Source organism: Galeopterus variegatus, unplaced genomic scaffold (genome assembly GCF_000696425.1).
Source record: "Galeopterus variegatus unplaced genomic scaffold, G_variegatus-3.0.2 Scaffold11795, whole genome shotgun sequence".
In the NCBI taxonomy this organism is placed as follows: Eukaryota; Metazoa; Chordata; class Mammalia; order Dermoptera; family Cynocephalidae; genus Galeopterus; species Galeopterus variegatus.
In genome coordinates this window covers 15,833-28,809 of record NW_007737906.1, presented here as the reverse complement: position 1 = coordinate 28,809, position 12,977 = coordinate 15,833, and the positions used below count along the sequence as shown (strand labels likewise).

The 12,977-nt window shown below is 41.0% G+C and overlaps 1 protein-coding gene and 1 pseudogene across 1 annotated transcript in view; one reads left to right on the top strand and one right to left on the bottom strand.

The window, feature by feature from the left end:
- ZNF699 (zinc finger protein 699) overlaps nucleotides 1-769 on the top strand; it is a 12,774-nt gene extending 12,005 nt beyond the window's left edge. The window contains exon 5 of the mRNA XM_008594873.1: nucleotides 234-769. Coding sequence (XP_008593095.1) covers nucleotides 234-601 — 368 coding nt within the window. The 3' untranslated portion in view covers nucleotides 602-769. The remainder of the gene's footprint in view (nucleotides 1-233) is intronic.
- Nucleotides 770-3,276: 2,507 nt separating this feature from the next.
- On the bottom strand, nucleotides 3,277-4,761 carry LOC103610789 (annotated as a pseudogene).
- Nucleotides 4,762-12,977: the final 8,216 nt, after the last annotated feature.

Genomic DNA, 12,977 nt, shown 5'->3' with positions numbered 1-12,977 from the left:
AAAGATACAATATGAATGTAAGGAGTGTGGGAAGGCCTTTAGTTGTCCCTCATCCTTCAGAGCACATGTGAGAGATCACACTGGAAAGATACAATATGAATGTAAGGAGTGTGGGAAGGCCTTTAGTCATTCCTCATCTCTTACTGAACACTTAAGAACTCATAGTGGAGAGAAGCCCTATGAATGTAAGGAATGTGGAAAAGCCTTTATTAGTTCCTCCCACCTTACAGTACATATAAGAACTCACACTGGAGAGAAAACTTATGAATGTAAGAAATGTGGGAAAGCCTGTTTTTATCCCTCAGTCCTTAGGATACACATGAGAACGCACACGGGGGAAAAACCCTATGAATGTAAGGAATGTGGGAAAGCATTTCGTCAGTCTTCATACCTTACTGTACATGCAAGAATGCACACTGGAGAGAAACCCTTTGAATGTCTGGAATGTGGAAAAGCCTTCAGTTGTCCCTCATCCTTTCGAAGACATGTGAGATGCCACACTGGAGAGAAACCATATGAATGTAAGGAATGTGGGAAAGCCTTTGCTTGTCCTTCCCACTTTCGAAGACATATAAAAACTCACTCTAGAGAAAACATATAGAGGTAAGGAATATGAGAATGTCTGCAAGTGTTCTTCAAATCTTTGGCAACTTGTGCGTTCTTATACTGTGGAGACACCCTATGAATGTAAGAAAGTAGGAAATTGTAGCTCATTTTTTGGGAAGACTTGAGGACACCTGAGAGAAGCCCTGTCTATGTAAACCATTTGGTTAAACCTTCATGAACATCACTTTTTGTGTATAAGAAAATTTATACTAGAAATGAAGATTAGTGCCTCATCCTCAAAGAGGATTGCTGGCTCATTAATCTCCAGTGTTTCCTGATACTTACATGCTTAAGGTGATATTTACATTCTCAGCTCTAGCCATATACTTTCTAGTATGAAGTGTTTTGATTTTGGTTCTGATGTGACTGTTACTTCCATTACAAAGTCTTTTGGATCCATGGAGGATTTGAAGTAAATTTTTCATTGGCAGGCAGGGGTGGTCTTTATTTTTTAGTTGGTTTCTAGTTAATGCTCAGTGCTTTTTAAGTGTGTAGTCATTGTAATATCAATACTTTGGTTTTTGTTGATATTTTCATTTTGGTCTAGCATGGCAGGTACTGGAAATGGCCTATGTAATATTTTTCTTCCCCTTCTTTTTAACTAAGAGAATCTACAGTTTTTGGGATTATCAGTTTTTATTAAAAGCTTTTCATGTCTAATAAGTGATTTCAGCAGAAATTAATAAGTGCAAAGGTCTTATAGGAGGATTGTCTCATCTGATAAGCTATTTTTATATTTTTTTCTTTGTTCTTGCTCATGGCTGGTAATTGGACCCAATATTTTGAGTTTACAAATTATATTAACTTGGATATGGCTGGAGACTACATTTCTTAAATCACTTTTTCCAGTTCTAGGTTAGAGTTGTCTAAAATAAGAGTTTGCATGAGATTTGGAAAGCATAAGGGAAGAAGCCATTATTCTCCTTTTAGTGAGGCTGTCAGACAGGGAGACATGTAGGGGCCTGGCGGGCTCCAGTTTTCAGCTCAGTTTCCTGATTATTGGGCCCACTGAGAAATACTTGCTTAAAACTGAACATTAAGTCTTTGACATCAGCTTCCTCAAAGGCAGCAGCTTCATAGACATCTCATAGGCTCTTTGATCATGGCCATACACAGCTTCTTGGATTTTCTGGCAAGTTCTGGCATTGTTATTTTGCTAATATTGCAGTTCTCCTGGCACATCCACTGCCTTATTAGAGTTGGCCCCAGTTTGGGGCAGGATTGCTGTCCTGTTCATAGTCCAGTCCCATCATGTAACTCTTCATGGGGAAAGACATCCATGCAAGCTTACTATGATCTCAAAAGCAAGAATGGCTGTGGACAATGAGGGAAATTATCCTAGGTATAATTGAGGTAAGCATTAGGCATGGTGTCATCTCACTTTAGCGGAAGATTTATATTTAACACCTTCAGACAGGGAAGATTTTACTCCTTTTTTTATGTGAGAAGATGAACACTGTGAGCTACTTCAGGTACATTTAGTTACCCTTATTCCTTCTATTGTATTTCTCCTTTATCTCTAAAAGTATAACTATACCACTTCCCTTTAATCACTTTTTACTGTTTTATTAAGGTATACACCAGTGTGCATGAAGTGTGCTAATCTTCAGTGTACAGCTTGATGAAATTTTTCAAAAGTATACATCATGGTAAACGTGGAACATTTCCAGGACTCCAGGAAGTTCATTCTTCTTCTCAATAATTACTCCACAGGGACAACCACAATTTTGTCTCATCACAATTGATTAGGTTTGCTTGTTCTTGATTTTCATATAATTGTTAAAATACAATGTGTACAGTTATGGGTTTGGCAGCTTTTGTTCAAAATAATGTCTAGTTTGCCTTTTAATTGATACTTTGATAGACTTATGCAGTTCTCTTGGTATATGCTGTATACATGGGGATGAGATTACTGAATCAAAAGGTACACTTTGGGCCGGCCTGGTGGCGCACTCGGTAGAGTGCAGTGCTTGGGAGTGCGGCGGTGCTCCCGCCGAGGGTTCGGATCCCATATACAGACCGGCCCGCTAACTGGTTGAGCGCGGTGCAGGCGTGACACTGAGGGTTGCGATCCCGTTGCCGGTCGAGGTATGGGTGTGACACTGAGGGTTGGGATCCCGTTACTGGTCACGAAAAAAGACAAAAAGGAAAAAAAAAAAAGGTAGACTTTATGTTTAGTTTTGGTAGGTATTCCAGATTTTCAAAAATACTGATTTTACCAATAATCCCCAAAACAATGCATAAAAGTTCCAGTTGTTCCACATACCTGCCCAGCACTTTCTAATTTAGCCATTCAGTGGAGTGTATGAAGATATTGTTTTTGGTTTTAATTTGCATTTACCTGATATGTAATGGTTTTGAGTTCTTTTTTGTGTGCTTATTAGCTGGTTGGACATCTTTTTTATCAGGGCTTCTTTTGAAGTATTTCACCCATTTTTGTTTCCTTTTTTTTTTTTAATTGAAGTTGGGTATTTTTGTTATATGTTTTTTTTGGTATTCTTTATTGGATGTATGTATATCTTCATATCTAGATACATATGCATACATATATATAAACCATGTTTTATATATTATATATAAAATATATGTATATTATATGTACAAAATATAATATGTATATTATATATACATGTATTATTACAGGTAACGTTTCCCATTCTTTGCCTTCTCTTTTCACTTTTTATTTTGTTTTATTTTTTTGACATTTTACTTGTTAATATTTGATAGATTTCTGAACATAGGTACATATATGTAAATACAGGTATGCCAGCAAGGATATACATATGCTGTAAATATGTAGCAAGGAAATATATAACATAGATATAAATATGTAGCAGATATAAATATGTAATATGATTTTATCCTAGATGGGGAACTATGCTTAATCAGTCAGATACCAGCCACAACATAACTAGGTCTTTTCTCATGAAAATAATACCTCTACTGCAAAGTCTGGATGGTAAATTTTCCATGTTTCTTGCTTGTGGGGATTATCCAATTCACTTCTTTTTAGATAAAACCTGTTCTCTTCTATAAAAGATGTATGAAACCAGAAGAAAAATGAGCAGTTGTAATAATATTTAGGAAGATCAGAAGAGAAAAATTTCACTTTCACATCATCACACAGTGCTGGACAGTAAAGCACCTGAATTGTTACTTCGTTAGCTTGGGCATCATACAATATACAGTTCCCCAAAGAAGAACAGGAAAAGATAGGCTGTTGCTGCCTATTATTTGTATTTTTAGATCACTTCCATTGCGTTTTCCAACACCATCAATTGAATAAATAATAAATCTTATCCAGAGTTTTTTTTCTCAGGGATTGAGTCCAGGCATAGATTTATTTCACTTTTGCAAAATATCCAACATATGTCTTCTCTGAGAAGGAGTTTCTGCTCTCTGAAATTCAGTGCTGATGGTTTTATCTGTTCATCATTCTCTGAAATAAGAAAAGCTCTCCTCTGCTTTTGAAAATATTCCACTGGCAATAAGGCAGGCACAAACCATAGTTCCAGTTCTTCCTTTACCTTTCTTACAGTGAATCACTACAATGTTTTCATTATCTTGAGACAGCTACTCATGTACTTCCTTGGAGAATGCCACCATCTCACACAGAGAGGGGACATTGCGATGATCAGTCAAGACTATGGATCCTATAATGGAAGTGCTTGGGATCATAAGCTCTTTCACTGCATAGGCTGTAGACTCAATAGTGGTTTGGGTGCTTAGTATCCAGGTATCATACAACTTCCTTTATTGGGTTCCTATACATAGATTCCTTCCCAGCAGATGGAAATGACATTACTATAATGTTCCCAGTAATGTAGGTGAGGTCCAGGTCAAATCCATCCCTCCTATACCATCTTCTGTTTCTGGAAACCCACCTTCTGGTCTGCTTTGCAAGGTGTCTCATCTGGTTTGTCAGGTGGAAAACTCAGCAAAATGGTAGTATGCAAAAGGCTTAATAAAATGGCTGATGTGGGGAAATCTCCAGGAGAATTAAAATTATACAAACTATTAAAGCTGTCGACTTGCAGAGTGCCCACTGTAATTGCAGAATCCAAAGTGGTCTGCATATCTGAAAAGTATGTTTTTATCCCTTCTACCTATAAGTAGAATACCCATAGGAAAGAATAATGAAATTATAAAACTGATGAAATGATACAAACAAGGGTTTTCATTTATGGCACCATTACCAATCATATTTATAGTGTTAAGCAACATATTCTTAACACCCAGTACAATTCCAAGGATTCTGAATACAAAGGATGATAAAATTGCACATGCAAGTTTCTTTCGCTTGCTGTCATATGAAGAATCAAAGCCATCATGACCATTATCTAGCCTGGCAAGTTGTCCTGATGTATCATAAGGAGAGAGTCAGTGTCTTCATTGCCATCATGGGATCTGGGGAGTTGTTCTATTTGGCTTTCATTGTTGGCTCCATCACAGATTTCTGATGATAATTCATTGGGATCAGTGCCATTACTGTCATTGTTGCCAAAGGATTCTGCAGATGCTGTGGAAGCATCCATAACTTCGTTACTTCTATGGCATACCAACCAGAGACATAAAGGGTTCCACTTTAATTTCTGCATGATGTTTACTGGTTGAATTTAATCAACAGTTAATCTCGAGATAACGCCTGTGGGGTCATGCCCTTCCTTGCCACAGGATTAGCAACTAACCCAGGATTAGCAACACACTCCTGGCTGGCCTCTGGAACAGCACCCCCTTCCTGATCCTGGCTGAGCTGTCCACTGCCCCCATCCCCACCTGCCTTGGAACAAAACGGAAACCATGACAGGGTGGGAGTGGCAGCCATGTTGGCAGGGGACCCACTCTATTTCTGTAAACTGTCAAGGGAATTTATTGGTTTGATTACTAAAAAGTCCTTGGGTATAACTAGCTTCAGGCATGACTGTGTCCTGGGGCTAAAGGTTATTATCTGCATCTTCTATTTCTGCATATTACATTAGCTTTTCTTCCAGGCAGGCTGTCTCTTCATAGTAGGCCCAAGAAGTTCTAGGCTACTTTCTGCAGGGGGAAGAGAGTGATTGTCTTTTTGTAAAGTCCCAGTGTAAGTATCAGAAGGGAAACTGATTGGTTCTGATTGGCTCACTTGGCCACCATAATCCAATCCCTGTGGCCAGGATAATGTAATACTCTGATTTGTTTAGGGCGAGCACCTATTTTCATCTAACTGTGGTTAGAGTCTGCACCAACTGAATTGGAGTCCTGGCAGTTGTGATGCATATGAAAAGGGGAGGAGAGAGGAGGCAGTAGAGGGCAGGTGGGTTCTAATAATAGAGGTAATAATATTTTGAGTTAGCACCTTGTGTTTACTCTGATCTTAGCAGTGGGTGGGAACTGTGAAGTCTGAGAACTCAGTCAGGGCTGGGTAATTCCTAAAAATCTTTTTAGAGAGGTCATGTGCTATCTGTTAACATTTCTTTAAATTGCTAAAGATAGCTTCTCAATCTTTAATGAGCATAAAAATAACTGGAGATCTGAGTCTTGTTTAAGAAGTGTTTGCCTGGACCAAGATAATGAATATGTTTTGTTTTCTTCTTGATTTTCTTGTTTTACCTTTTTTGTTTAGGTCTGTGATCTGTTTTGAATAATTTTTTTTATGATATGAGGTAAGAACAGGGTGGGTGTGTATAGATTTATTGAATAGTCCATGCTTTCCCCTCTGCTTAGGTAGGCAAGCTCTGTCCCTTGGTTTATTTGTCTGTCTTTGCATCAATACCATACTATCTTAATTCATGTTACTTTGTAGTATTTTTGGAAATTGGATAGAGCTTTCCAGCTTTTTAATTATCTAAGATTGTCTTCTCTATTCCTTATGTTTCTGTATTTCAGAATCTCTTTATGAGTTTTCACAAATTTTCTGATACTATGCTTGGAATTGCATTGACTTTTTAGAATAATCTGAGGAAAATTGACATTATTACAATGAATCTTCTGATTGATGAACATGGTACAATGGTCCATTTACCTCGGTCTTTTTAACTTTTCTCAACAGTGTTTTATAGTTTTGGTTTTAGAGGTTTTGAATACCTTTGTTTAATTTATTTCTAGGCATGTGGTATATTTTGCTTTGTAAATATTTATTACTTGTTTTCAATTTTTTTGTTAGTACATAGAATTGCAATATCTTTTTGTACATTGACCTCATAGCCAGTGACATTTATGAATTCAATTATTTATTCAAATAGTTTGTGGGTTATTTTGTATTTTCTCTCTCTATAAATATAATCTTGTTGATACCAATAAAAGAAAGTCTTAATTTCTAAACTTTATCATTTACTCATTTTTCTTGCCTTACACTAGTTCCCCCTTATCTGCAGGGCATACATTTGAAGACCTCCAGTGGATGCCTGAAACCATGGATACTACTGAACTCTATATGTACTTTTGTTTTCTATACAGATGCTCCTCGACTTAAAACAGGGTTACTTCCCAATAAACCCATCATAAGTTGAAAATCCGCTCACTGGCTGAGCGAGGCGCGGGAGCAACGCCGAGGGTTGCGATCCCGTTGCCGGTCCCCGGTCCGGTACGGGGGCAACACTGAGGGTTGCGATCTGTTGCCGGACACGGAAAAAGACAAAAAGACAAAAAAAAAAAAATTAAAACAGGGTTACTTCCCAATAAACCCATCATAAGTTGAAAATGCAATTATACATCCTCCAAACTTCATAGCCTACCCTACCTTAAATGTGTTCAGAACACTCACATTAGCCCACATTTGGGCAAAATGATCTGGCAACACAATACTCTGCAAAGTATTGGTTGTTTACTCTCATGATTGAGTGGCTGACTGGGAGCTGTGGCTTGCTGCTGCCACCCAGCATCATGAGAGAGTATTGTACATGTGTATGGCCTTCGAACTGTCATAAAGTCAGTAAAATTGTAAGTAGAACCATTGGAAGTTAGGGACTGTCTTTACACGCATAACTATGATAAAGTTTAACTTGTAAATTAACCACAGTAAGAAATTAACAACAATAACTTATAACAAAATAAAATAATTTTAACTATATGCCAGCATCACAACTCCTGTGCTTTGAGGCCTTTATTAAATAAAACAAGAATTGAACACAAGCAGTCCAATACTGTGACAGTTGATCTGATCACTAAGATAGCTACTAAATGACTAATGGGTGGATAGTGTATAGAGTGTGGAGATGCTGGACAATGAGGTGATTCACATCCTGATCAGGACAGAATGGGATGACAGGAAATTTCATCATGCTACTCAGAATGGCATGCAATTTTAAATACATGAATTTTTTATTTCTGGAATTTTTCATTTAATATTTTTGGATGGCACTTGAAAGCAGATAAGAAACTGTGGAAAGCAAAACTGTGGATAAGGGGGGACTACTGCATTTCTTTATAGTAATGAATGGAAATGGTGAAAACGAACATCTTTGCCTTGTTCCTGAACTTAGGAAAAAGTGTTCAATCTTTCACTGCTAAGTATAATGCTACCTGTAAGTGTTTAGTAGATACTTTTAAGTGTTTAAAAGTATTTGTCAGATTAATGGAATTGTTTTACTCCTGGGTTGTCAGGTTTTTTTTTAAAAAAAGTCATGAATGTATATTGGATTTGATCTAGTGCCTTTTCTGCATGTATCAGCATCCTTTAAAAAAATCCTTGTGTACTAATATGATGAATTATACATTCCTTGATTTTTAAATGATAAAACAACATTTATTCCTGAAATAAACCATACTTTGGACATGGTATCTTAGCCTATTAGTCTTTTCATTTTGCTAGATTCAACATGCTATATTTGAAAATTATTTGTGTCAGAGTTCTGGGCAAGATGGCAGAATAGATGGTCCCCAGTGTCACTTTCTCCCACAAATCAACAAATTTACAACTATAAAATATGTAACATCAGCCAAGCTGGGGCCGCTGGAGCTCAGGCGAAGAGGAGAGACCTATGGAGTTCATAAAGGTGGGAGAAACCACAATGAGAGAGAAAAACTGCTCTGAGCATTTGGGCCACAGCTGCTTTAAGGCTCCAGCCGCAGAGTGCATGGAGCAGGAGTCAGCAGAAGCTGCAGCTGTGTCCTTCCGATGGAGTTACTTGGAGGTGGCAGAGGAGAAGAGGGTCTTGGTGGCCCCTAGGACAGCAAGACCACTCATACAGTTCCTGTGGACCTACGAAGGAGCGTGGAGCCAGACCAACTGAAAAAAGGGAGCCATTCAGAGGTCGGTGAGTCATTGCAAGGGACTGGTGCAGGTCCTGTCCCATGGGAAGTGTTTGGAAAATGGGCAGTTGGGGAAACAGACCCATCAGGAGAACACTGGGACTCAGGAAGGTCAGCCAGTCTGCCCCCTGATCAGCACAGGACCACTCAGAGGAGACTGGTCATGAATGCAGACTTGCATGGGGTGCAGTTTGATAAAAAACTCAGGCCCAGATCAGAGTTTCTACACAACCCAGATCTACCAGGTCTCTGGAGAGCCAGAAGTACCTATAAGGTCAACCATTAAACCCTGAACTGCACAAAAAGTCTTCCCTAGGGAAACAGCAGCAAAGCAGCAATTTAGCTCAACCACACAGCTCAAGTACTGGTTCCCCTAGGAAGTCCCCCCCATTTTAAAAGTGAGCAAAGGACAAAAAAAATTAGTTCCAGTCCAGGCACACCACCAGCACCTTGCAGCCTACCTGGGAATTGGAGGCTTGGATCCAGGGACTGGACCCCAATCTCACATCCAGGCATACCTTGCCAGTGCCTTGGGGCCTGCCCAGAGACCCAAGGCATTGAGACATTGGCCAAACCCCTCTCCACATCCCACCACCAGCACCACATGGCCCCGCTTCGGGGCTCAGAGCATGATCTGGGGACCAGACCCCCCCACACACAACCAGGCACATCATGCCAGTACCTTGGGGCCTGCCCAGGGACCTGGGCATGGCGAAGGGGTCCAGCATGGTGTGCCTGGTCCAGAATCCCTTCCCACAACCAGGCACACCATGCCAGCACCTCAGAGCCCACCTGGGGACCCAAAGCATGGAGAAAGGGACCAAACCACTCTCCCACAACCAGGCACACTATGACAGCACCTCGGGGCCCACCCTGTCACCTGAGGCATAGAGCCAGGGACCAGACCCCCCCACACACAACCAGGCACACTGCACCAGTGCATTGGGACCTGCCCAGTGACTGGAGGTATGGAGCTGGCGACTGGACACCCCCACAACAAGGCAAACTGCCAGCACCCCATGGCCCTGCCTGGGGACCCAAGGCATGGAGCTGGGGAGTGTACCCTCCTCCCACAACCAGGCACACCATGCCAGCACCTTGGGGCCTGTCCGGTGACCTGAGGCATGGAGCTGGAGAGTGGGGCCCCCTCCCACAACCAGGCACACCACACCAGTGCCTCGGGGCCCTCCTGGGAACCTGAGGTATGGAGCCAGGGACCAGACACACCCCACAACCAGGCACACCACCAGTGCCAAGGAGTATGCCAAAAGCATCACCTCCATGTGGTTGGCCCACCACAGCCACCACAATAACCATGGCTGCTGCAAAAGTGGCTAGACACCACAACCCCTGCACAGATGGTCTGCCAACCACTGGAGTGCATTGATACAAGGAGAGTCACCAACAGAGATAAAGAAAAGACGATGTCTTTCTCCACAAAGTCCATTTCAGAGTGACAGAAGAAGCATCTGCTCTATGATAATATTGGGGGACCTGATCACACCTCTCAAGATCATCTAGACAACAAATGAACAGAGTAACCATGATTCCTTCAGAAGGAGAGAAGAAATCTAGGGTAATTAGATGGGGGAAGGGAGGAAGAAGGGGATGGAGAGAGATTGGACAGGGGGCAAAAAGAATAATTACCATTTGTAACAATATATGTGCTAGTATTATCCCAAGCCAGTGCCTCGGGCCTCGCCCAGTGACCCCAAGGCATGGAGCTGGGGAGTGTACCCTCCTCCCACAACCAGGCACACCATGCCAGCACCTTGGGGCCTGCCCGGTGACCTGAGGCATGGAGCTGGAGAGTGGGGCCCCCTCCCACAACCAAGCACACCACACCAGTGCCTCGGGGCCCTCCTGCGAACCTGAGGTATGGAGCCAGGGACCAGACACACCCCACAACCAGGCACACCACCAGTGCCAAGGAGTATGCCAAAAGCATCACCTCCATGTGGTTGGCCCACCACAGCCACCACAATAACCATGGCTGCTGCAAAAGTGGCTAGACACCACAACCCCTGCACAGATGGTCTGCCAACCACTGGAGTGCATTGATACAAGGAGAGTCACCAACAGAGATAAAGAAAAGACGATGTCTTTCTCCACAAAGTCCATTTCAGAGTGACAGAAGAAGCATCTGCTCTATGATAATATTGGGGGACCTGATCACACCTCTCAAGATCATCTAGACAACAAATGAACAGAGTAACCATGATTCCTTCAGAAGGAGAGAAGAAATCTAGGGTAATTAGATGGGGGAAGGGAGGAAGAAGGGGATGGAGAGAGATTGGACAGGGGGCAAAAAGAATAATTACCATTTGTAACAATATATGTGCTAGTATTATTGATTTCATCAACATATCTCAGTGTTGAACCCCAAAAGTATGTATAATCAATTTTGATTCAATAAAATAAAAAAAAAATAAAAAAATTATTTGTGTCTATGTTCATGAGAGGTTTGTTCTATGATTTCTTTTATAATAATATACTTATCTGTGTTTCCTATCAGTTTATGCTGTCCCTCAGAGACCACATGCCCTGTGGTGCTGGTGCGTGACCCAGCAGCCTGACCAAGTGTATGCTGACCAGAAAGGCAGTTCCTCGGAGCAGCCCAAGACACAAGGCAACCATGCACACAAGGCACTAGTGGCCAATCGAGCAGACACTGAGGTAGCCATACCAAATGGCAACCCCGGCAACATCCTAGCCAGACAATTGTGTCAAACCAGTAGACTGTGACACCCCCTGCCACAATGACTAAACATCAAAGGAAAGATATCAGAAATATGAAAAATCAAGAAAGAACACTACAAAGGGTAATAACTCTCAAACTCTAGATCCTATAGAACAAGAATCCCTTGAAATGTCTGACAAGGAATTTCGAGTGATAATTCTAAGGAAACTGAATGAGATACAGGAAAACTCAGATAGACAACATGATGAAACAAGGAAAAGTATACAGGACCTGAAAGAAGAAATGCAAAAGGAAATCAAAGCCCTGAAAAAGAATGTAGTAGAGCTTGCTGAGCTGGAGAATTCATTCAACAAAATAAAAAACACAATAGAGAGTTTAACCAGCAGACTTGCAAAAGTAGAAGAGAGAACTTCTGACCTTGAAGATGGGCTGTTTGAAATAACACAGGGAGACTAAAGAAAAAAAATTAAAAGCATTGAAGAAAATCTAAGGGAGATATCAGGCAACCTTAAGTGCTCAAATATCTGAGTCATGGGTATTCCAGAAGGGGAGGAAAAAGGAGACTGCATTGAAAGCATATTCAACAAAATAGTGGCAGAAAACTTCCCAGTTATTGGAAAAAACACAAATCTTCAGATTCAGGAATCTTAAAGATCCCCAAATGTATTTAACCCAAAAAGGTCATCTCCAAGACATGTTATAGTCAAATTGGCAAAAGTCAAAGACAAAGAGAGAATCTTAAAAGCTGCAAGAGAGAAGCATCAAATCGCTTATAAGGGAGCCCCAATCAGACTAACATCAGACTTTTCAACACAAACCCTAAAAGCCAGGAAGGAATGGGATGATATATTCAAAGTACTAAAAGACAGAGATTGCCAGCCAAGAATACTGTACGCCACAAGGCTATCCTTCTGAAAATGAAGGGCAAATAGAATATTTCTCAGACAAACAAAAACTGTTGGAGTTCACTACCACAGGACCACCCTTACAAGAAATTCTCAAGGGACTACTGGGTTTGGTACCAGAAAAACAACTACTACTGCCATAAAAACCCAAGAAAAATCAAAACCCACTCATATAATAAAAACGGCACCTATGAGGAGAAAACAAACAAAAGGCTATCTACAACCCAAGGAACCAACAAGCAGAAAACAAACAGTAAATCAGAAATAAAGGAACAAAAGACACTTAAGACATCCAAAAAAAAAAAAAAAATCAATTGGGCCGGCCCGGTGGCTCACTGCTACAGTGCGCCGCTTGGGAGCGTGGCGGCGCTCCCGCCGAGGGTTCGGATCCCACATACAGACCGGTTCCCGCTCACTGGCTGAGCGAGGTGCGGGTGCGACACTGAGGGTTGCGATCCATTGCCGGACACGAAAAAAGACAAAAAGAAAAAAAAAAAAATCAATATAATGCTAGGATTAAATCAATACTTTTCAAT